The sequence below is a fragment of the Mirounga angustirostris genome, unplaced genomic scaffold (genome assembly GCF_029215605.1).
Source record: "Mirounga angustirostris isolate CCGP_5_RB_7025 unplaced genomic scaffold, mMirAng1.0.hap1 SCAF_2, whole genome shotgun sequence".
Lineage (NCBI taxonomy): Eukaryota > Metazoa > Chordata > Mammalia > Carnivora > Phocidae > Mirounga > Mirounga angustirostris.
In genome coordinates, this window is record NW_026991710.1 from 188,227,290 (window position 1) to 188,252,778 (window position 25,489).

Consider the following 25,489-nt stretch of genomic DNA (forward strand, 5'->3'; position numbering starts at 1 on the left):
AAGGTTTCTCTCTATCAGGTGGGACATAATACAGATAAGTGATATGTTTTGTTGCTAAACTTTCTCTAAAAATTATTGGGATCAGTCTGATCCCTAAAATTCATTCATTAAGTTTCTGAGTTCCATCCAGGATTAGTAGTGCTGGTCAATTAAACGACTCAGTTTCGCTATATACCACACACTAGTGACCAAACAATAACTCCGGGCCAAAAAGGGAAGTTTATATTATGGACGAGATTTTCTATTAGTTTTTTTTTTTTTTAAAGATTTTATTTATTTGAGAGAGAGAATGAGAGAGAGAGAGAGAGTGCACATGAGAGGGGGGAGGGTCAGAGGGAGAAGCAGACTCCCCGCCGAGCAGGGAGCCCAATGCGGGACTCGATCCCAGGACTCCGGGATCATGACCTGAGCTGAAGGCAGTCGCTTAACCGACTGAGCCACCCAGGCGCCCAAGATTTTCTATTAGTTTAAGGAAGTTTATAATCTATTTCAGATTTCCATCCAAAATGCTTGAAAGAGAATAATGTTTTGGCATTTGTAATATTTCAACTATGTGGAAAATTCTATTTGTATATTACATATGGATGTGGATACTCTCCTATACCCAAATATGAATTCTAAACTTCAGAGAATAAACCAACTGAATGAATGAAATGCAGGTTCCAGAAAATTTTGGTTGTAGGTAGGTGGCAGAACAATAGAAATATTCCCTTAAAATTATGCTAGTTTTTTTTTAAGATTTAAAAAAAATTTTATTTTATTGTGAGTGAGCACAGAAGCAGAAGGAAAGAGAGAAGCAGACTCCCGACTGAGCAGGGACCCTGATGCAGGACTCAATCCCAGGACCCCAAGATCATGACCTGAGCTGAAGGCAGATGCTTAACCAACTGAGCCACCCAGGCACGCCCCAAATACCCTAGTTTTTAATCAGTGATTTTACCTTATTTTGTATAGTAACCTGTATGGTGAAAGACAGGAAATAATGCCAATATGTGGAGTGTGATCTTTTTTGAAGGAAATAAAGAATGTGAAAATTTAGAAGCATTAAAATGAACAATGCATTTACAACTGAGGTGGTTCATGAATCTCAAAGAGCTACTCAGAAAATTCAAATGAAATTTGTCATTTATATTAAAAGTTATATTGTATTTATTTGCCAAGTCTCGTGTTGAGACGGAGACAACTGCTGAGCAGAAACAGACCACCACCCTCCCTGGCGACTGTGCTCCTTGCTGGCAGTCAGGTGGCCAGTGGGGTGGGGGTGACGTGGTGGGGGGACCTCCTATCTGTACCCTGGTGGGTGGCAGTAACCACTCTCTTAGCAATAGCCTAGGTTAAAAAAAGTCCTATGACAATGGGAAAAAAGTGTTCTGAGTTCCAGCAAAAGGACTTGAAGACTTGGTCAGACCCAGGTGTAAGCTGGGGACCTTCCACAGGGCAGGCTTTAGGACCCACTCTTCGCCCGCCCCTCAGGGACAGTGGGGACACTGAGATCTGTACCTGTTTCTCAGCTTGTTTCAGGAGCTTCTGGAACCTCTCATCTTCCAGCACACCCAGCGGAAGGTCAGTCTCTCCCTGAGCTTTCAGCTCCTCCAGCTTTTGCCTCAAGCCCCTGAGGGCCTGCAGCTCATCATTGAGACGGCTCTGCCGGGTTAGAGATGCCTGAAGGTCCAGTTCTAGGTCTAGAGATGTGCGCACTGGGCGTTCTTGTGCTGTTCGTCTCAGGACTGGCTGGCAAACCGTCTGCAGGGTTAGAAAACAACACAACAAAACACCCTTATTATGTGGGTACTCATTATTCTGCTCTTTGTCCTTCCTGGCACATGACAGCCAGCATTTCCTGGCTCCTTTGAAGGGAGGCGCCACCGGCCAGGGGACCTGCTTTGGCCGATGAAAGGTGAGTGGCAGTCATGTGTATGCACCACCTCCGGGCAGAAGCCTTTCCAAGCCAGTGTGAGATGTGAGGAGTTCTGTCCCCTGCCAGCGGGACAGCAAAGATTCAGAGGCGGAGGCCCCGTCAGTGTGGGTCCTGAGCGAAGACAAAATGAGCAGAGCATCTAGCCAACCTGCAACGAACATGTAGCTGAGTGAGAAATAAACCTTTATTATTTTAAACGACAGAGATTTTTTAACTTGTTACCCTAGTATAGCCTCTCCTGGCCTGGCCAATTTACTACACAGAGCTTCTGCCCTCTGTGAAACAGACATAAAAGAAACTGACCCTTCGTCCATTTCAAGACCAGTGACCGCACCCCCAGAGCGCACTCCTTTAGCCATCATTTCTGTAGGTGCTGGCCAGAATGTAGCTGGTCATTCTGATTCTGAGCCCCTACTCTCATCAATATGCTTAAATCCCAGTTCCTTCCTCCATTTCTCATGGCCTAATGTACACTTTCACTCGTGAATCACTGGGGCTCTTCCCAGGGCCAATCTTATCTATTTAGCAAGAAATAATTATAGCATATGTGTGACTAAATGTCTGCTGGGGTGGGGGCGGGGGGTGGTGGGCCAAACCCCAGGAAGAGAAGCCCCACTTGTTAACCTTGAAGACTTCCAGCAGTGAGCTGTGCCACAGGAAGTCAGGGAAGGGAGAGATTGCTCAGGGCCAGTCACGCTTGCTTGAGGAAAGGAAGTCCAGTGAGGCTGGGTAAGATTGCAGCAGTGGAGGGGAACAAGGAGGGTATTTTTTGCCCAGACTGCTGGCAGTGGGAATGGAAAATAAGAGGTTATTAATAAAAACTGGTACTATTTGATGCGAGGGGAGGGACTCAACTTTGAGAAGTACTCGGGCTTAAAGATCTGGAATGACGGTGGTGTTCATGACAGATGGGGGTGGGGGCCTGCGTCCCCCTTCCTGTTCCAGGGCCCTCGCCCAGGGATGAAGAGCTTGTACCACTCCTCTTCCTCGCCCAACACATACTGCTGTAACGTTCTCTAACATTCTTATTAGGTTCCCTCTACTCAACCTCTGCTCTAACAAACCTATTATACAGCAGAATCACTGAGACACACACTCTTCAGCTGTATTGTTTTTCAGAATCAGAAATCCTTCCTCGTGGTTATGTAGATGGAGCCCTTCTAAGGACTCCCATGTGCAGCAGTGTGCTGGCCGACGTTTTAACAAGCAGCGCTGGGTGGGGGCATGGGCGGAGAGCGGAGCATGGGTTGTAGGGTTCGCCAATTTCTATGGTGTAAGTACGCCCGCCGTAACTGTTTCTGTGCTGTCAGCGGGCTGTCACTACATTGGGGAGACCGCACTGGTATCCCTCCTCCCCACCTCCAACCCCGCTACCATCTTCTTTTGAAATTTTATCCAGGTGTCAAGGCCATGGACCTCCGGCACACAGTCTTTTAGATTCTCCCAACCAGATGAGCTCCTTCTTTTTTTTTTTTTTAAAGATTTTATTTATCCATTTTAGAGATGAGAGAGAGAGAGCACACTGTGCACAAGCAGGGGGGAGGAGCAGAGGGAGAGGGACAAGCAAACTCCTCCCTTAGAGCTGAGCCCGATACTGGCTGGATCCCACAACCCTGAGATCAAAAGCTGAGCCGAAATCAAGAGTCGGAGGCTCAGCCGCCTGAGCCACCCAGGCGCCCAAGTTCCTTCCTTTCTTTCACCCACCGCACATTCAACAGTCCTGTGCGCTCCTTGAATGCCCCCTTTAGACTGGAGCCTCCTGCAGGCGGTGCTTCCCTCATCCACAGAGCTTAGCACACGCAGGGCTTCATGCTTCTTTAAACAACACATCTCAGCGGAAGTATAATAGCTTAGTCCATTATTACTACACAAATCATTAGTAAGCCAATAACTTTCATTAGCATTTCAGCTGTGAGTGAGCAGGAATTGCTGAACTACTTGAACAGTCCAACCTTTTAATTTATTTAAATATTCTCTCAGACTTATCCTTTAAGGCTCATTCAGAGACCTATGGCTTCCAGGAGAACTGGCGCTTTCCCAAAAATGTCTGTTTCTGAAGCAAGTTGCTAATACTGTGTATTCCTTTAGCAGAATATCCGCCCCTCCGAAAAGGTCCTGGGTGTTACACTCTTACTCGAGAGCCAGAGACGGTGTGGGGACACAGCACCATCAACCCACTCAGCAAGCCCCCCCCCCTTTTTTTTTTAAAGATTTATTTATTTATTTGAGAGAGCAAGAATGAGAGAGAGAGAGTACATGAGTGGGGGAGGGTCAGAGGGAGAAGCAGACTCCTCGCCGAGCAGGGAGCCCGATGCGGGACTCGATCCCGGGACTCCGGGATCATGACCCGAGCCAAAGGCAGTCGCTTAACCAACTGAGCCACCCAGGCGCCCTCAGCAAGCCCTTTTTCCATCGATACTGCAAAGTGAATTTCCTGGCTTCATTATCACAGGATCCAAACCAGCACTGAACGGCTACCCTCAAGAACACCCTCCCTCCGTCTCTATCACTAACACATCTGTGTCTCTCTGGAATCACAGTGGCTTCATTCAGCGGCCCAAGAGCATGGAGCCATGACGCTCAGCAGTTCACAATTTGTGATTCTGGATTGGACTGAGACAGGGAGATGTTGCTGGGGGGAAATACATACCCTTTTGACCCTCAAACTGCGCCGTTCAGTGGAGTTTCTCACAAACAGTGATTTTTTAGCCAAGGTTGAACTGTCACTGTCACTTCGATTCAACTGGCAACAAAGGATAAAAGAAAAAGAAAATCACTGCATAACAGAGCGCTAGTGGTTTACAACTGAGAAGTTTATCAGGTAAAAGCAGGTGGTGAGGAGGTTGTTTCTTTAAGAAAATCCTTCCCAAACAAGTTTTTCTGTTCTATGCTTTTCTTAAACAACTAAGTTTTCTTATGTAATTTCAACAATTGCCTTTTGGTGGTAGTTATCAGAACTCCTACATTAAGATAATTACACATACTTGGAAATAAAATGATCCTTTGTATTTTTAGCTAATTTGCAATATTCATTTTTAAAAAGGAAGGTCTGTATAACCTAGAGGGTTATAACCAGATCAGAGCTGAGTCACAGTTTAGAACAACCTAGAATGCCCTTGGCTCAGACAGCCCGTCCTCACCCCTTCACCTGCTTCAGGTCTCGGCTGAAACAGCACCTTCTCAATGATGCTTACTTTGAACCCTACTTAAACCTGAGACCCTTTGCTTTCACCATGCCCAATCCCCCTTAACTTGCTCTACGGTTTTCCAGAGGCTCGGTCCCCACCCAAGACACTTCATAATTTGTTCATCACGTTCACTGTTTGGCTCAGCTCACAAGGATGTGAGCTCTGCAAGGGCCGGGCTCTGGGGCTCTTCTGTTCACAGAGGAATTCCAACCAAGTGTTTAGAAGCATGCTTAGCAGCAGGTGCTTCATAAAAGTATTTGTTGAACTGAATGAATAAATTTAGAATTTTGAAAGTATTTTCTAAACCATTTTATAAGTATTAATCTATATTACTGTAAGTCATAAATACTTCCGGAAATAGAACTTGGCAAACGGATGCAAATCCCACCATATTCTCTACAGAACTGTGAATCTGATTCCGTGTCTACAGGCATTATTAAAAGATGATTTTTGTTCTAAAACCCAAGTCGCAATTTTGGTTCTGCAGGATTAACGTGGTTTGAAGCAGATAGGATGTACTGCAGAAATACAAAAAATTTTAAGTTTCTAAATACAGACCCAAGTACAAATATACTCAGCAGCCAGGTCCTTAATTTCACATGTTTGCCAAATAAATGGCTTGGAGTTCATGAGACATTAAATTTAGGGAAAGGAAAAAAAAAACCCCAACTGAGAAGGCCCAGAGGAGTGTGCGATTTCGTGTATATTTCACAGCGGTTCTAGCCCTGTGTGTCTGCAGTCGGAGTCTGAAGACTGCCAGTGCACCGTCTCTCGTCCTCGGGGGGCCACTCGCCAGCGGGAGGGCAGGGCCCGGCCCCCTTACCCGGCAGATGTACTGGTTACGCTCCCCCGGGGAGAAGGTCTGCGAGCGCACGATCACGCTGCTCCGCACGAAGGGCCGCTGCCGAGCGCTCAGGCAGCTGCGCTCTTTGGGGCGAACCGCCACCCCGGCGTCACCTGCCTCCTCCGTGTTTGTCTCTTTATCGACCTGGAACGGAAGTCAGAAATTTGTCAGAAGCGGACGGGCCTGGATACCTGTCTGCTCCTTTCTTCTAAATACAAAAGAAATATCTAATCTCACAACAGAGCCTCACCCAGCACTGGGGCCACTGGGGAGAGAAAGGCTTGGTGTTACTCCGGATGGGAACCCGGGGAGAGGGTTCTCCACTGAGTTAGGAAGTGACCCGCCATGGGGAGGACAGGATCGCCCATAAATGGAGGTGTCGTCTCTAACACATCAGACCCACATGAGGAAGGCTAAGATTTACAGAGATTAAGTGTGGTTCTGTAGAAAATCCTATCTAGGAATACTTCATCATTAAACGCTGCTCAACATTCCAATTAGGTTTTTCTTTTTTTCAGAATAATGATAGAAGCAATTACATACAAGAAAATGAAAATGTACTACAGAGTTACAGTTTCATATAGAATATGCAATTATATGTATTTGAAAATAGCAACGCTCTGAAGTTGAGTTTGGATTTTTAGCTTCTCTTTGGAAATGTAATGAAAAATAAAAGTAAAAACAGAAGTTTCTCAAAATACAAACTCTCCAGGCACATGCAGATGGTTATTGTTGATCTTATGTGTATAAAAGGATTCCAACCCGCCTTGCGCTGGTTTATTGAAGAAAAGTCTTTGGTCAGGGTACAATACTATTTCCCCCAGGAATAAAGAACTGGAATTTCGGGGCGCCTGGGTGTCTCAGCTGGTTAAGCGACTGCCTTCGGCTCAGGTCATGATCCTGGAGTCCTGGGATCGAGTCCCGCATCAGGCTCCCTGCTCAGTGGGGAGTCTGCTTCTCCCTCTGACCCTCCCCCCTCTCATGTTCTCTCTCTCTATCTCATTCTCTCTCTCAAATAAATAAATAAAATCTTTAAAAAAAAAAAAAAGAACTGGAATTTCCTAGCCTCCATTACCCATCCCAATGACTCCACCCACACGTCTCTCCGTCAACTAGCATAACTTGGCTGGCACCCACAGGGAACCCGAGCCACCTGCCACGTTCCAGAGCAGATTCCAACCAGAACCCCACCCTAACCAAGAGGAACTTTAAATGTTTACTTCAGCTTTGAGATGGAAATAAACTTACATTTACAAAACTTAATCAAGTAGTTATCCTGGAATTCGGTAGTCATTCTGGAAATGCTTTTAATACATGTTCAGAAGACATTTATGGAGATCTAAATAGCACTACTCATCTTCCTACATAAAAGGTAAGCGAAGACTGAATATTTGGGGCCCATTTAAAAATTTTACAGCATTTCCACTGCCTCTTACAGCCCATTTCCACAAGCGCCTCTCAGGACGAGCTTTGCACGAAGTCCTAACACGGGATCACAGCCGGGACAGACTCGGCCTGCGCGGTGCCGACGGACGGGGCGTCGGGGCGCGCGGCCGCGGGTCCTCACCAGGGTGCACGGCCCGGCAGGTGGCTGGCGCCCGCGGTCCTCGGCACAGCCGCGCTCTCTCCTGCCCGCGTCCTCCTGCGCCTCGGGCGCGCTCGGGCACGAGCACAAGTCTCCGGGACAGCTACTGCCCTCGGGCGACTTCACGGGGGCCTCTTCTTCGGACGCAATTTCATCAGAGGCCTCTCGCAGCATGGTCAACCTGCGGTGCGACAAGACAGCGGGAAGCAGGCCCCAGGTAGGTGAGGCACGTGTCCCCGGGCGGCGCAGCGAACGCGGCTCACCCACCGTGACTCGACCGCGGCTGCGGCGCGACATGCGCGTCAAAGACACAACCGCCCTCTGACTCGAGCGACACGCAGCGACATCACATACTTAGGCACTAGAAAGTTAAATGAATGAAATTTGACCTAATTCCTAGATATTAAAATAGAAAGAGTCTGAAAATCACACATAAAGGGGCGCCTGGGTGGCTCAGTCGTGTCATTAAGCGTCTGCCTTCGGCTCAGGTCATGATCCCAGGGTCCTGGGATCGAGCCCCGCATCGGGCTCCCTGTTCCTCGAGAAGCCTGCTTCTCCCTCTCCCACTCCCCCTGCTTGTGTTCCCTCTCTCGCTGTGTCTCTCTCTGTCAAATAAATAAATAAAATCTTAAAAAAAAATCACATATGAAATTCAACCCCACCATTTAAAAAACTGACACTCACTCTAACGTTTATTTATTGTAAAATTAATCATGCAACAGGATGACTTTATTCTAAAAGCGAATAAAGACATAAGCACCGAAAATCTCCATTATCCAGGTGCCTGGCTGGCTCAGTCAGAAGAGCACGCGACTCTTGATCTTGGGGTTTTAAGTTCGAGCCCCACGCTGGGTGTAGAGAGTACTTAAAAGTAAAATCTTAAAAAAAATATGTCCATGGTCAGCTGTGCTTACAGGCTAGCAGGGGTAAAACCCTGGGAAAAGGGAGTTTTACTACTGACAGCACAAGAATCCTAATGCCATATGATCTCGTCTTTAACAAAAGCCATGGCATGGGCTGGGGTGGCATGATAAGCAGGGTTCCAGAATGTACATATGACATATAGTCTGTATAACCCGCATGGGCAGGAACGTAATAGTACCAGCATGGCTTAGAATACCTCATGCTTTGTTGAGTTCCATGTCCTTAGAACGGAAACTCTTCTTCCACTGATAACTCAAAGTTGAGCTATAATTGTGATTGGTGACTTTCTGACAAATTGGCACACGCCAGTAATTAAACGCCTAGTCATGCAGTGGGCACGGGGGAGCTAGCAATGAATTCTGCGAGCTATAAATTCCTTTATGCTACATACCAAGTGTATTTTCTGAAATGTATATGAAACAAATTGTATTTTACATACACAAAGAAGGCTTGGTATTTAAAAATACCATGATGAACCTTATAATCACTCTTGTATTTATTATTTTTGCAGTACTCTGATTCATAACCATTGTAAAGGGCTTCTGATAAGAACAAAGTACATCTATGCCTTTGTTCATCACTGTAGTAAGCTGTTCCTTCCAAATGTCTAAGAGTTTGTTATTTACGACATACCTTGTCACTGTTAGCTTCTAACAAGTTTTACACACACACACACACACACACACACGCTATACATATGTGTTAACAGTAGTTCAAGCGTATCAGTATAAGCAACTACATATACATTAAAATCAATCCAAATAATTTTACATATATACTTTAAAAACTGACGCAGTCACTAAAATTTGTTCTTAGAGAAAACTGCAAACCAGGAAATAACAGTTCTTTTTTGTATGTGAATCTAGACAAAAGCTATAGTAACCTCTTTTTTTTTTTTTTTATCGGTGGGGGTGTGGAGAATGAGGAGGGAGCAGTAAAAGAAGATGGAAGTGGTAACAAATAGAGAGTGACGACTCAGAAGCTGTCTTCTAGAATGTGTGCTCTGACTTGCCTGAACCTAAATGGTACAATGGTACTTCTGGTAGTTTAAAGAAAAAGAAAGTAAGTTTTAAATTTATGTATGAATGGACAATACACCACCACACCTTTCAAAACAGGTATTTTTAGACTTAAAATTTCAAACAGCTCCGGAAAGAGTGTCAGAACTGAAGGAAGCAGGAACAAAGAGCCTCCTTCCTGTGTTCATGCTGATGCTGCCCGCCATTGCCCTGTTGCCTTCTTCGACTCTCTGATGCCCGAAGAAGGTCTTTCCTTTAGTGGCGGCTCCCTGGCATGGCACTGTTCTGCAAAATTCCAGGGTAATAAGATCTGAACCTATGAAGGTTCCCCTGAAAGTTTCTGGTAAGAAACTAAACACATCCTCTTTGAGTTCCCAGAGAGCGAAAGGAAACAACTGTTTTTACCAATCTCCATCTGGACCTCTTTGCTCTTCTTCCTGCCCGGGTTCTTCTTCTTCCTCTTCTTCTTCTTGCTGTGCTAATTCCTGTTCCACAGCCAACAGCTCAGCTGATGTTCTTGCAAGTAAGGCTGACACTGCATCCTGGGGAATAGAAAGCATATAAGGCACTGAACATCATCTATTGTGAGACATGATTTAAAAACTCATCAGATGGGGACGTAAGCTTCCAGTTGGGAAAAAGAAGGTGGTACGGGACCCAATCCTTCTGCTGAGAACAAATATGAAAGCTGAATAAAATAAGACAAAGAGCAACACACAAACCAAACTCCAGCTGTTTTAAAGCAAGGAAAGAGCAACACCGGCAATCAGGACTAGAGGCCAAGATCCCAGGGAGAAGAAAGTACAAGGAGGTGAAGCGACATCACTGTCACTCTTTTCCCTTGGGGACGGTGTCAGATCTAATGGCGGGGCGCACAGGCTAAAACTACAGCTGTGCAGGACACTGGCAAGATCAGTAGGATGCCGAGATGAAAACCAAGCTGAACCACCACAGCAGGCAGCACGCGAGGGGCCAGAGAAAGGACCTGTAGTGAGTCCGGTATTCTGTACAATATTCTTGGTGTGCTATTTGCTTGTTCCTAAGTGGCATATGTGAAAGCAAGAGGTGAGAAACTGAACAAAACCCAGCTGTGAGGAGGCTAAAACAGGAAGCAGATGCTTCAGTTTCTTTACGGTCCTAGGTCTTTTTTTTTCCTAGGGAGCATTAAATTGGAACTCAGATCCTCCAAGTGATCCAGGTGATCTGTAACCTGCCTTCTGGAAGAATATTAAATCCTCTCTGGAGGAAGGTATCAGCCAGAGCCTCTATCATTCTTCATACATGTTATCCAGAATCCACTGGAAACAGGATCCAATGACTGACTGAAGGGCAAGAACAGCAACAAATAAGATGAAAGAGGCAGATCTACAGGTGATCCATATACTGCAGTTATTCAGAGAAGGAATTTAAGATTTTACAATTAATATGTTCAAGAAAACTGATGAAATGATGGAGAATTTCACTCATGTATACAGAAAAAATGCCACATTAGCACATCAGAGTGAAACTGCTGAAAATCAAAGAAAAAGAGAAAAATCTTATAAACAGTGAAAAAAAGATGCATTACTTTTGAAGGATCAACTGTTTTCCAGCAGCTCAACAGAATCAGTGGAAAGCAGATGACAACAAAATGGTATCTTCAGTGTGTTCAGAGAATTAACTGCCCACCGAGAACTCTGAATATACAGGAAAAAAGTCCTTCACAAGTGGAAATAAAGACACTGACAGATCTGCACTAGAAGAAATACCAGAGGGAGTTCTTCAAGCAGAAGGAAAATGACCCAAATGGAAGCACACTAATGCAGAAAGAAATGAAATACACCAGGAGGGGTAAAGATGTAGGGAAATCTAAATGAATATTGACTGTCAATAAAACAATAATACCTTGTGGGATTTAAAATACGCGTACCTAAAATACATGACCAATAATTTCACAGAAGGAGGAAAGGGAATAAATGGAGTTAAAGTCTTTTAAAATTCTTAGACTGCCTGGAAAAAGTAAAAGCATTAATTTAAGGTAGGTTCTAATAGTGCAAGGATGCATGCTGTAATCACCAGGGACACAGCAAAAAATAAAAGACTGTGTTACTCATGATCTAATAGGAGGGAAAATGAAATTTAAAAAAGTACTTGACTAATCCAAAAGAAGGAAGACAAGGAACAAAGACAGTACTGCAAGAAAACAAACAGTAAGACCATAGGGTCAAATCCAAATATATTACTAATTAGCATTAAATGTAAATGAACTAAATATTTCCATTAAAAGGTAAAGATTTTAAGACTGGATAATAAACCAAAACCAACTATATACTGCTTACAAGTGAAACACTTTAAATCTAAGAATTCAGAAGTGCTGGAAGTAAAAGGATGGAAAAAGATAAAACCATGAAAACACTAACCAGAAAAAGGGCTGAGATAGCTTTATGAATATCAGACAAACAGAGTTTAAAACAAGGGGTATTAGAACAGATAAAGAGGGATATTTTATAACAATAAAAGGGCCAGTTGAACAGAAAGATACAACACAATGCTAAATTTATCTTTACCTAAAAATATAGACACAAAATTCAGAAAGCAAAAACTAACAAACTAAAAGGAGAAACAGATGTCTATAATCCTAAGTTGGAGGATTTTAATATACCTCTCAACAACTGATAAAATAAGTGAGCTGAAAAATGAGTAAATGTGGAAGATTTGAAGGGCAAAATCAATAAACTTGACCTGCAGAATGCATTCTTTTCAACAACACACAGAACTTTTACCAAAACTGACCACGTGCTAAGCCATAAAGCAAGTCTCAATATTCTGTATGATTGAATAGTATGTACTCTGTTCTCTGAAAACAGTGAAATACAGCTAGAAATCAATAATAAAAAGATAACTAGAAAACCTCATTGTTTGAGAATTAAGTAAATGCACTTCTAAAAAGACCTCACAGATCAAAAAAGAAATGACAATAGAAATTATAAACTATTTTAAATTCAACGATATTTTAATAATCTCATATTATCAAACTTGTGAAAAGCAGCCAAAGCTGTGCTAAAAAAAGAATTTTTTAGCCCTAAATGCATATATTGGAAAAGAATGTTGTTAAATAATGATCTATCTCAAGAAGTAAAAAAAGTACAGCAAATTAAACCTAAAGAAAGTAGAAGCAAGGAAATAATAAAGAAAAGAGCAGAATTAAAAAAATAGGAAACACATATAAATAGAAAAAAAAAATCAATGAGGCCACAAGTTGTTTCTTTGAATAAAATAAAAAATTTGACAAGTCCCTAGCAAAAGTGAGAAAAAACAGAAATAGTAAAAGTTACCCATGTGAGAAACAGAACAGAGAACATAGCAAAGTTCTTGCAAATATGAAAATAAGAAGGTATCATGAATAGCTTTGCCAAAATGTTGGTAATATAGATAAAATAGAAAAATCCTATAGAAAATACTATTTTTATTAAAATGAATACAAGTACAGAAAGCTGGAATAGTCCTATACTTAATAAAGAAATTGAACCTGTCATTAAAAAACAATCCACCAGCCCTTTTCAATTGGGATTCCATGAGAATTAAGCCTAATGCCCTCTAGCATCCATTATATTAAAACAAAACAAAATGTAACATCTAGAATGGTATAAGTTATGTGTCATCCTTGGGAGAAATAAGAAAGTAGTCACTGAAAACATTTTTTATAGTGCTTACTACTTTTGCAGAACCTTAGTTGAGAAAGGCTGCTTCTCACAAAGAAAATTACAGGCTGGGCTGGTGAATTTTCTTGGGAATTCTTCCAAATATTTAAGGAAGATATGACACCCATCTTACAAAACCTTCTGCAGAGAGTAAAAAAAGAATGCTTTCTAACTTATATTATGAAGCCCGTAAAACCTTGATATCAAAAAATGACATTACAAAAAAAGAAAACTAAAGACTAATCTCTCTCATGAACATAAATGAAAAATAACCCAAACACAAAATCAAGAAATCAAATCCAGCAACGCATATAGAAACACATGTAAAATATACCACAATGAAGTCTGTCCTATTCTAGGAATCCAAGGGTGGCTTAACATTCAAAAGTCAATCAATGTATAATCCACCACATTAAGAAAATAAAAGAGAAAAATCGTGTAATCAATTTAAGAGAAAGTAAACAGTAAAAATGTTTGATAAAATTCAATGTCCATGCATAATAAAAAGTCTTAGCAACCTAGAAAGAGCGAGAAATTCCTTTAATCTGATAGCAATTATCTATAAATAGCCTTAAAAATCATTCTAAATGACGAATTATTTAAAACCCTCACTTTGAAAAAAGTATAGTATTTTCTGCAGAGGTAGACAACTAAGCCCATAGAATGGAACAGGATATCCATGATCAGACTCTCAAGCACCTTAGGAGAAAGATGACATTGTGATGCAGTTGGGAAAGAAAATTTTTTCAACAAATGGTGCTGGGTTAATCAGCTATCACATGGATAAAAAGGAATCCTGACCCCTACCTCACACCTTATACAAAAAATAATTTCAGATGAACTTAGATCTAAATGTGAAAGGTAAGGCAATAAAGCTTTTAAGACAATACAGTAAACCATCTTCATGATCCTGTAGTAGGCAAACAGTTCTTAAATCGCAAAGGAAAGCACTAAGCATACAGGGAAAAATTGATAAATAAGACTATGTTAAACCTGAGTACTTCCATTCACCAAAAGGCAACATTAAGAAAATGAATAGGCAAGCCACAGAATAGGAAAAGCTTTTTGCAAAAAACATACTGGACAAAACACTCAAATCTAAAATTAAGAACTGCTACCAACCTATTAAAAAAAAAAGAGAATCTGATACATAAACGGGCAAGATCTTGAACAGACACTTCACAAAAGATGACATCCATCTGGCCATTGAACATAATCAGGGAAATGCAAAAAACAGGAGAGTACTATATATCTATCACAATGGCTAAAATAAAGAAGATAAATAAAGACATGTATGAGATGTTAATAGCAGCACTACTCATAATAGCCCTCAAGTTAGAACCTCAAATGTCCATCAACAGCAGAATGGATAAAGAAAGTGTGACATAATTATACAGTGATCTATCACACAACACTGAGCATGGATGAACTACAATGACATAAAACACAGATGACTTGCACAAACGTAATGCTGAAAATGAGATGCCAGACATAAAGGAACATATACTGAATGCTTCCGTTATATAAAGTTCAAAGACAGAAGTCAGAATAGAGATTACCTTCAGGGGACAATGGTAATGACTAGATGGGACACAAGGGAGGATTCTGGGGTGCTGGTAAGGCACTATACCCTGATCTGGGTGGTAGCTACACAGGCGTGTTGACTTTGTGAAAATTCATTGGAAAACACACACTACCTCTGTACACTTCGTTACAAATCTCTCCATCACTCCTCTCCACAAAAGAAACAAGTTAAAGTGAGATTAGAATAAGATAAGAAGTGTAATAAAAATGTATATATATGTGAAACAACACTGTGAACCTAAGAAACACCTGTAGAATACTCACCCAATAAGAGCAGAGCACACATTCTTCTCAAGGGCACATGGAACATTCTCCGGGAACGGTAGCATATGCTAGGCCGTAAAACAAGCCTCAGTAAACTTAGAAGAACTGAAATCATACAAAGTATGTGCTCTGACCGCACTGTAATGAAATCAGAAATCAATAACGCAAGGAAATCATAGGAAGTAACAAAGATGTGGAAATTAACACATTCCTAAATAACCAATGAGTCAAAGAAGTCACAAGGAAAATCAGAAAATACTTAGAGATGAATAAAATTTATAGCTAGGAGTGCCTGTGTCAAAGCAGAAGATCTCAAATCTATAACCTAACCTTCTACCTTAAGAAAATGGAGAAAGAGTAAACCTAAAGTAATCAGAAAGAAGGAAATAATAAAGACTACTCTCTCTCTCTCAAAAAAAAAAAAAAAAAAAAAATCTCAGGGTTGTCAGATTGAGTCCCGCGTCGGGCTCCATCCTGGGCCTGGAGACTGCTTAAGATTCTCTCTTTCCCTCTCCTCCCTGCCCCTCTCTAATAATAATAATAATAACAATAATAATAATAACAATAATAATAATGACAGAGTAGAAATTCATGAAATAGCAAACAGAGAAATATCAGAGAAAATCAATGAAACCAAAAAGTGATTCTTTGAAAAGATTCAAAAAAGTAAAAACCTTTAGCCAAACTGACCAAGAAAAAGAGAGGAAAAAGCTCAAATTACTGAAATCAGGGGGCCAAAGAGGGAATATCACTATCAACCCTACAGACATAAAATGAATTATAAGGGTTACCACAAACAACTGTTTGCCCAGACGTCAGACAACCTAGATAAGATGCACACATTCCAGAAAGACACAAACTACTCAAAGTGACATTATAACAAAATTCTGAGTAGACTTATAACAAGTAAGAGACTGAATTAGTAAACAAAAACCTTTCCACAAAGTCCAAACCCAGAGGGCTTCACTGCTGAATTCTACCAAACATTTATTTTATTTTATTTTTTTTAAAGATTTTATTTATTTATTTGAGACAGAGAGAATGAGATAGAGAGAGCATGAGAGGGAGGAGGGTCAGAGGGAGAAGCAGACTCCCTGCTGAGCAGGGAGCCCGATGCAGGACTCAATCCGGGGACTCCAGGATCGTGACCTGAGCCAAAGGCAGTCGCTCAACCAACTGAGCCACCCAGGCGCCCTCTACCAAACATTTAAAGAAGAATTCATACCAATTCTTCTCAAACTCTTCCAAAAGACAGATGATGAGGGAATACTTCCTAACTCATTCCCTGAGGCCAAAATTATCTGCTGTCGAAACTAGACAAAGACATCAGGAGAAAACTACGAATACAGACCAAAAAAAGTTCTCAACAAAATACTAGAAAACTGAATCTAATAACATAAAAAGGATTATACACCATGACCAAGTAGGATTTATCCTAGGAATGTGAGGTTGGTTTGACATCTGAAAATCAATAAACCGTATGAACAGAATAAAGGATAAAACCACATGTCATCTCAACAGATGCAGGAAAGCATTGGTTGAATCCACAGCCTTTATGATAAAACACTCAACAAACTAGGAAAAGGATTCCCCTCAACTTGATGAAGGGCAACTACAACAAACCATTAGCAGAAATCATACGTAATGGTGAAAAACCGAAAATTTCCCCCTAAGATCACATCCATGACAAGGACGTCTGCTCTCACCACTTCTTGCGATATCATAATGGAAGTTCTAGCCAGGGTGAAGCGTCAAGAAAAAGAAAGAAAAAGCAACTGGAAAGAAGAAAGAAGTGAAACCAACTCTTTGCAGAAGATATGATGTTACATATAGGAAATCCTAGGGAATCCACGAAAAAAACTATTCAACTTAAACCTGTTCAGTAAGATTGCTGGATACAAGACAAGTAGTCAAAAATCAATTGTGCAATAAATAGTCTGAAAATGAAATTAAGAAAATAGTTATTTACAATAGCATCAAAAAGAATAAAATTAACAAAAGAAGTGTGATTTGGGGCTCTGAAGACGGCAAAACATTTTTTGAAAGAAGTTAATGAAGACCCAAATAAATGGGAAGATATACCATATTCATAATCAGAAGACTTAAAACTGTTAAGATGACAATACCCTCCAAATTGATCTACAGACTCAATGCCATCTATATAAAAATCCTAGCTGCCTTTTTTTTTTTTTTGCAGAAATTGACAAACTGATACTAAAATTCATATGGAAATGCAAGGGACCCCAAAGAGCCCAAACCATCTTAAAAAAGAAAAACAAAGCTGGATGACTCACATGTTCTTATTTCAAAATAACTACAAAGCTACAGTCATCACAGTAGTGTGATGTTGGCACAAATACAAATCTGTATGATTAATAGATTAATAGAACAGAATTTAAGAGTCCAGACATATAAACGATCACACTTACGGTAAAGTGACTTTCAGCAAGGGTGCCAAGCTAATTCATGGGGAAAGACTAGTGTTTTCAACTAAGTGGTATTGGGAACAATTGCATACCCACCTACAAGAAAATGAAATTGGACCTACTCCTCACATCACACATAAAGAATAACTCAAATGGATCGGAGACCTAAAAGTAACACTAAACTTTAAAACTCTCAGAAGAAAACACAGGAGTAAATCTTTATGATGTTCGGTTGGGCAAAGTCTTCTTAGATATGACACCAGCAGCACAAGCAATGTAAGAAAAAAACACATCTGGACTTTTATCAAAATTTAGTATTTTGTACTGCAAACAAAACCATCAAGAAAGTGAAAAGAAATCCATAGAATGAGAGAAAATATCTGCAAGTCATTTATTGGATAAGAGACTTGTATCAAGAATACATAAGGAACTCTTATAACTCAATAATAAAATAATAAGAAAGAGATAATAATCAAGTAAAATAAAAAAAGATGAGGAACCCATCTAAAACACAAAGGATCCAAATAGACAGTTCTCAAAAAAATTTTTTTAAATATTCTAATGGCCAATAAGTCCATGAAAATGTGCTCAATATCATTAGTCATTAGGGGAATATAAATCAAAACCACAATGAGATAGCATCTCACACCACACAGCCTGGCTAAAATCAGAAAGATTAATAACGTGGCAAGAGCTGGGATGACAGGAGTCCTCGTATATTGCTGGTGAGGATGCAAAATGGTGCACCCACTGTGGAAGACAGCTTGTCATTTCCTCAAAATGTTAAAACACAGAGCTACTATATGACCCAGCAGGTCATACACCTAGATACGTACACCAAAGATTAATGAAAATGTGTGTCCAAAGAAACCCTTACACAAATGTTCACAGCAGTGGTATTAATAAGAGTCAAAAAACAGAGACAGCCTAAATGCCCATCTGCTGATGAACAGATAAATAAAAGGTGGTATATCCATATAATGGAGTATTATTTGGAAATATAAGGGAATGGGGTACTAATACATGCTAGAATATGGATGCACCCTGAAAACATGATGCTAAGTAAAAGAAGTATTATTCTTCTGAATATATATGAAATGCCCACAGTCAGCAAATTTATAGAGACAGAAAGACAAGTGGTTGCCTTGGGGGAAAGGCCTTAGGGAGAACAGGGAGCCACTGCGAATGGGTACGGGGCTTCTTTCTGGGATGATGACAATGTTCGAATACTACATTGTGGTGATGGCGGCCCAGCTCCGTGAATATACTAAAAACCACTGAACTATGTGCTTCAGGAGGATGAACTGTACATTTTCAATGGAGGAACTGTATGGTATGTGAATTACACTGCATGAATCTGTTAAAAAAATTCACCCACAGCATGACCATCACATCAGCACTCTCCAAGGTCCAAGTCCTATTTCATCATCCTGTGTGCCTTACTCAGCGTCAACCACAAAGTGGGGCATGCGATACCATCTCCACCAGCATGCTTGCTTTCCTTTCTTCACCTACCACGACTTCCACTGTCGTGCCTTGCACACAGGAGATGATCAGTAATCATCTGACTTCTGCTTGGTAAACTCTTTACTCATAGATAACCGAAAATGAACTTGAACTTGGTAACAATATTCACAGATGCCAAGTCAGTGATGAATGGCTTCCCAGAAGGCCCCCTGTAAATTTTCTGAAGTGTTGAATGTGGATGATTTTTGGTTACAACAGTATGACTGCTGATTTATAACAAGCTTAATAGAAAATATTTATCACTTTATTGACGTAACAAATAGAAACCAAGACGTTCTTTAGCCTTAGTAATTTAACGTCTGCAAATGATCTGAGTTCCAAATGTATAACCTGACAGTGGAATCAAAGATGTGAACATGACATATGAAAGTATAAATTTAAAGCAAAAGGTTTTCCGTGGTCACCTAACCCAGCTAAGACTACGCATCAGTTTATTCTGATGGAAGGAAGTGTGAGCAGAAATGAGTGATTCTTTTATAAACTATACTTGAAAGGAAGCTGGAAATAATCGTTCGTTCTGGTTTTGTCGTTGTTAGGAAGCTGGGAGGAAAGCGTAAGCTGGGGAAGGAAGGGTAGTGAAAGTGAGCAGGAAACACACCGGTTACCACAGCATTCCACATTTCGCATTATTTCCTTTAGTCATAATGCCTTTTTACCCCAATTTGGACTCACCAAGTCTATAGAATCTATTAATGGCTGATTTGGTTGAAATACAGAGTCCTCATTTTCTTCGTCATTCTTTTTGCAAGACATTTGCTTGGAAGGAAGCAGGTTATACCACAGAGTGAAAATCTCATTGGAAAATGGTAAATCAGCCAGACTGATCTGAGTTCCAGCCTGTGTGAAATGAAGGGGGGGGAGGGGGGGAGAAAAGAAGAGAAAATAAATGTTTAAATTCATATTTGCTTCTTCTCATATAATTAAGATTATGGGGCTAGCCTGTTTTAGGGTTAAACAAATGCAATACTCATGATATAAAGCATTGGTGGATTTTTTTTTAAACCTGAAGGTGTGACTAAGTAAGAAATAACCCCAATCTAGATGCCAACCCTACGATTATTTTGTGAGATACTATTTTGCTAAAACCTAATGACTAAGCATGCAACTTTTTGTAAGTAGAATTATTTTTTAATGAAAAGTCAAAAAATAAATTAAAAAAATAAACGATTAAGCAGAAATCATAATACCTCTTACAATATATGCTGTAAGAGTCATTTGATTATTACTCACAAAAACCCATTATCCAGTATAAAATTCAAAAACAAAAACCTTACTGTGGTTCTTTTTTTTTTTTTAAAGATTTTATTTATTTGAGAGAGAGAATGAGAGAGAGCACACGAGAGGGGTTACGGTCTGAGGGAGAAGCAGACTCCCTGCCAAACAGGGAGCCTGATGCGGGACTCGATCCAGGGACTCCAGGATCATGACCTGAGCCGAAGGCAGTTGCTTAACCAACTGAGCCACCCAGGCGCCCCCTTACTGTGGTTCTTAAATGAGAGACCAGATAGCAAAATTTTTCTTTGGATTAGATGAATGTCAAAGAAAGTTTTTATATTCCAGCAAACGACACATACGAGCCAGGATCTAATTAAACAGTACCATTTTTTTTAAAGGCTATTAATTAACGTATTTACTAACTTTAAGGAGCTTCTGACACACATATCTATTGCAGTAATCTGACAGCCTACTGAGTCGCTATCTTTGCTTCTTTTTTTATTGCCAGGTAATATTATCAAATATTTTTTTCATATAAAGAAAAGGAAATACCAACAAGAAATCTATCATCCTTGTAAACTCTGTTCATCATGAAGCTTGTTTTTGTGTTTCCTATTGTACCGCGGAGAAAAGTTCAACACGAAACCTGTCCTGTTGTTTGGACACAAGGGCACCCCCTCAATGCCTGCGCTGGAACACCTTGTGTACTTTTCTGGTGTATAATGGTTTTCTGGTTATTATGTACAGTGGTGTGTTAAACTCACCATTAGTTATACATGAAGTCTCTCGCGTGAGCATTTAAACATCATATTCCTCTAAATAGCAGCATTTAAGTCTTCCTAGAAGCTGTAATACCATGGCTGGCGAGAATATAATAAAGGGACTGGATACTCAGTCTCCTGCTTAATTTAAACTTATAACAGTGAATTATGTGTGGGATGTCTTTTTGATATCAGGCTCCATTGTTCACCAGCTTCGTGACCCTGGACACATCACCTCTCTTTGCAGTTCTTTATCTAAAAATAGGGGGTACTCATACCTTCTCCTCTGAGACGGTCACGAGGATTAAAGGAGATAATATATACCAAGCACCCAGCACAAAGACTCCTGTTGGGAATAACAAGCAAGCTCCAGACCGATCATCATGACAGAGGTCAAAGGGTAGAACGGGAGATAGATATTACAGAAAATCACAACTAATAAGCAGATTTGAAAGGTCTTGAATAAGAAAATGAAAACCAGAAATCACTGCTTCCGATAAAAAAATGAAACTACCACTGGCTGTGCCCAAGGCGCTGGGCAGATCTGTGGTGGTCCCAGGGCTGGCGAAATAGCAACGAGAGAGTTCTTCTCAGCATACCCCAATCATGGGTCTTCTGCGGTAGAGGGAACTGTGAAATAACCTACCAGGCATTCTTCACTTCGGTGTTTACTAACAGAGCAAAGATCGACTCTCAGCGTCTTCTGCTGTAAGGCTGTTTGGGAAATGGCCACTCGGAACATATCATTGAATAAGATGGATTCTGTGGCTGGATGGACTCTTGTTCGAAACAGACAGCTGACATCCGTCGAGGAGGGAAGCAGAGCAACCCTAAAGTATCTGCAAAGAACAAGAGTAAAATGGATTTTACAGGTACTTCAATTATACCAGATTCACAGCTGTCGTCTGAAATCATCTGCGAAAGAGAGAAACACAGGGGAACATGGAGTTCATCATCAACTGAGAGCTTTGCTGTCAGAATGGGTCCGTCTGTGCTCAGCGGCCCAGAGGCTCCGTTCTTCACCCACCCATGCTGACCGTGCCCCTGGGCCTGCCACTCCCCACAGGGCTACAGCAACGACAGGACGGGGGAAGAGAAGGGGAGGAGAAAAAATCCGTGGGGCAGATGAATTTAACGTCCCACCTGCCCGGGGACAGCCAATTCCAAAGTAAAGTTTTCTGAGTCTGGGAAGATGGGATCATGCTAAGCAAACTTTGTCCCCAAGAATACTCACCCCCCAGTATTAAACAAGGGGTGCTGGTGATCATTTCCCAGGAGTGGAATACATTACCCTACTAGCGAAGAAGAACGGCTGAGGAGCATATTGTGAAGCAAACTTAGCAGTTTTTATTTTTTTTAAGATTTTATTTATTTATTTGACAGAGAGAGAGATAGCGAGAGCAGGAACACAAGCAGGGGGAGAGGGAGAGGGAGAAGCAGGCTTCCTGCCGAGCAGGGAGCCCGATGTGGGACTCGATCCCAGGACCCTGGGATCATGACCTGAGCCGAAGGCAGACGCTTAACGACTGAGCCACCCAGGCGCCTGCAAACTTACAAGTATTATTGTCGAAGTTTCAGGAAGGACAAACTGTCTTAAGAGGCTTATTGCTTTGTAAATTTCAGAGGAAGACTTACAGAAAACCAGTAACTTCTAATACGACTTTCAGGCGATTTTTCTAAGCACACGTTACATGAGGATTCACAATTCTTAGAAACGGCATGAGGTATTTTCTTTTAAATCCCAGAAAGACAACACCCATTAAATCCCTCGCCCGCTAATTCCAGGCTGGTCTAATTCTGATTCTAAAAGATGCCTTTCGGGCGCCTCGGTGGCTCAGTTGGTTAAGCAACTGCCTTCGGCTCAGGCCATGATCCCGGAGTCCCGGGATCGAGTCCCGCATCGGGCTCCCTGCTCCGTGGGAAGCCTGCTTCTCCCTTTCCCACTCCCCGTTTGTGTTCCCTCTCTCGCTGTGTCTTTCTCTGTCAAACAAATAAATAAAAGATGCCTTTCTCCAATTATGAAAACTGTAAATTCACAGGCAGGACTGAGGGATGTCCTATTATTTCTGTATTTTATATCAGAATATAAAACTGATGATGCAATATGTATAATTATGGAACTATCAGAATATAAAAACTGATTATGAAGATTCAGCCATAGGGGACTAGGGAGCCTTGGGCTGCCGCTGTTAAGGCTGGAGATTTGGCAGAAGAAATCTGCGTTCGAAAGCCAGGAGGGGAAGTACACTGCAGAGCTGCAATGGAGGAAGCAACTCTCTGCTTCTCCAGACCTCAGTTTTCCTCTGTACCAGTGGCCTAACCTCTTCTGCAGCCCCAGAACGTTTCCACGTGAAGAACGGTTTTACATGGTTAAGAGCCAAAGGCACTGGGGAAAGAAGGTAGGGCTGCTTTTCCTTTCATTCTGCTGTAGGTGGGGTCTGTCCACACTGAGTCAGGAGCCAACCAGCTGGGGCACAAGCTCTGTTTGGTGTAATTGATAACCAGAAAGTAAAATTTGAAGTTGGGGGGGGAGAAAAAGAACGATTTTAAGATATTTCATTTTTGGCAGTGTCATTATGTAGACCAAGGCTTTTATGTGGGGGCTTAAGAACATGGCGCTAGACATCTCAGGAAGGTGCAGACCAGGCAGACGAGTAACTGCCCACGAGCTGGGGGCAGAAGAGCCCACTGCACTCACTGCCATCGGTCCTCAACTGTGCTGGCTGTCACCCTACCTCGGGGCACTTTGTGGCTTCCCAGGAGGAAAGTGAGAGGCCCCGCGATTGGCTTGGCGGCGGCACATTTGCTGAGCCCTTAACGGCACGAGATTAAAGAAGATGCGTGTTCTCGGGGACTTCTGTAGTTTTCTCCTGGACTAGTGGGATGGCTCTCCCTGTTCATAGGTTCGCTCCCTGCTGGAGCGGTCTTCTCCCAGATATGTCATACTGAAATAAAAAGGTTGCCAACGCTCCAATATCTCAGCCTATTTCCTGGTACGGAGAAGTCACAAATAATATCGTCAGGGCCGTCTTCCCTGCGTACTACTACTGACTGGCCTTCCTCATCTCAGTTCCAGGAAGCAGGCTCTTTGGGGTGACACAGACACTCCCCAGTAAGCCTTCCCTCCTTCTGGTCTCCCTGTTTAATGCGGACGCCCCCCATACACACACCTTGATTTCAGGAGATCTTGCAGCCCACTCCCCTCCTGGAATCCTATTCCCCTCCAGCTTTGATGATCATCAATACACAGACATCCACTGGCTCTCTTCTTCTGCTGTCTACTGAATAATTTCCATCTAGCTCTATTTTTATTTAGACCCAGTTTCTATTAGATCCCATTCTTAAGAGTATTCAGATATGAACTAAAAAGTAAACCCACAAGGAAAACATCCAGAACTCTCACATTTACTTTATTAAATGTCCTTCTCATTGAGGAATATTCTCTATCACTAAGGCAAACATCCACCTGGCTGGGTACAGAGTCTTGGGGGCCACCCCTCAATAGCTCTTTCTTATTTCCAAACCCTTATACTGGCAGATTGAACATATTATTAAGCGCAGGGCTATACACAGAGATGCTGGCTTTGAAGTCAGAGGTGCTAAGTTGAAATCGGGCTTCTTTTTGGTGGTCTCTAGCCATAGGCCTTTAAGAGAGCCCCCAAAAGTCTGACTCCAGAGGGTGTGAATGGTGGTGAAGACCGCTAGAGATACCTGTCAGGAGAGAGAGTCCCAGGCAACAGGCTACAAGGCATTATGACATCACTTAAAGTGAAGTGACTTTAAGAAATTAATGGTCACAGGGAAGTGAATGCCTGATGCTCTGAATGATACTCTTATGTGCAGCACGATACGGTGTTTGGCAAAGTTGTACTGATAAATGAAATTTAATCACGACAGTTTCATGTAAAAGATCAGAAACTTACTTCAAACCAACAGCAGGCATAATCAGGCAACAGCAAACATCTTAATTCAATTCAAAGAATCGGGCCCCAACATAGCATAATACAGAATTTCTGGTTGAAAAGGGAGATTAAAAGAGTCTTGGTTCCTAAGCCTAATAATGAATTGGTTGGATAAGGATCAAAATCTAACATGCTTTTTACGCATTCTCCTTTTCTTTTCATTTACTCCACTGTGGATTGAGGCTTGATCACCCCTGCTATGTCTTTTCCACGTTCATCTGGATGAACTGCTCAATTCCAATGTACAATTTATCACATGTGAACAATATTCAGTACTTCAATTTGTCCTTTGCTACTTTTACTTACACTTTTGAAGTGTGAGGTATCAAGAAGGCATGAAGATTTCGAAGTTGTGCTAAAATCACCATGAAACTTGACCTTTTTGCATCGTATCTGTCAAAAGAGAAGCTGATGAAACAGGGAAAGAGCACAGGCCATCTGTCCCTGCACCGAAGTCTAAAACTGCCCCTCCATGTGCGTTCCCTTACCTGAGGCCGACCTGCACCTGGGCTGTCTCCACGATGGTGACATCCCCTTCGCTGTAGGGAACATCTTCAACTTCACTAGGCCTAGGGACAGGGCGACAGGGGGC

At 41.6% G+C, this 25,489-nt stretch overlaps 1 protein-coding gene across 1 annotated transcript in view; it reads right to left on the bottom strand.

Annotated features, from left to right (window-relative positions):
- The window catches only part of WWC2 (WW and C2 domain containing 2), a 202,246-nt gene that overhangs the window by 19,449 nt on the left and 157,308 nt on the right, over positions 1 to 25,489 (bottom strand). Inside the window, exons 13-21 of the mRNA XM_064585704.1 lie at positions 25,386 to 25,466; positions 25,204 to 25,290; positions 21,582 to 21,774; positions 19,632 to 19,796; positions 9,884 to 10,020; positions 7,518 to 7,716; positions 5,930 to 6,094; positions 4,569 to 4,661; positions 1,501 to 1,743 (exon numbers count right to left, since the gene is read on the bottom strand). Of these exons, the coding sequence (XP_064441774.1) occupies positions 1,501 to 1,743; positions 4,569 to 4,661; positions 5,930 to 6,094; positions 7,518 to 7,716; positions 9,884 to 10,020; positions 19,632 to 19,796; positions 21,582 to 21,774; positions 25,204 to 25,290; positions 25,386 to 25,466 (1,363 nt within the window). The remainder of the gene's footprint in view (positions 1 to 1,500; positions 1,744 to 4,568; positions 4,662 to 5,929; positions 6,095 to 7,517; positions 7,717 to 9,883; positions 10,021 to 19,631; positions 19,797 to 21,581; positions 21,775 to 25,203; positions 25,291 to 25,385; positions 25,467 to 25,489) is intronic.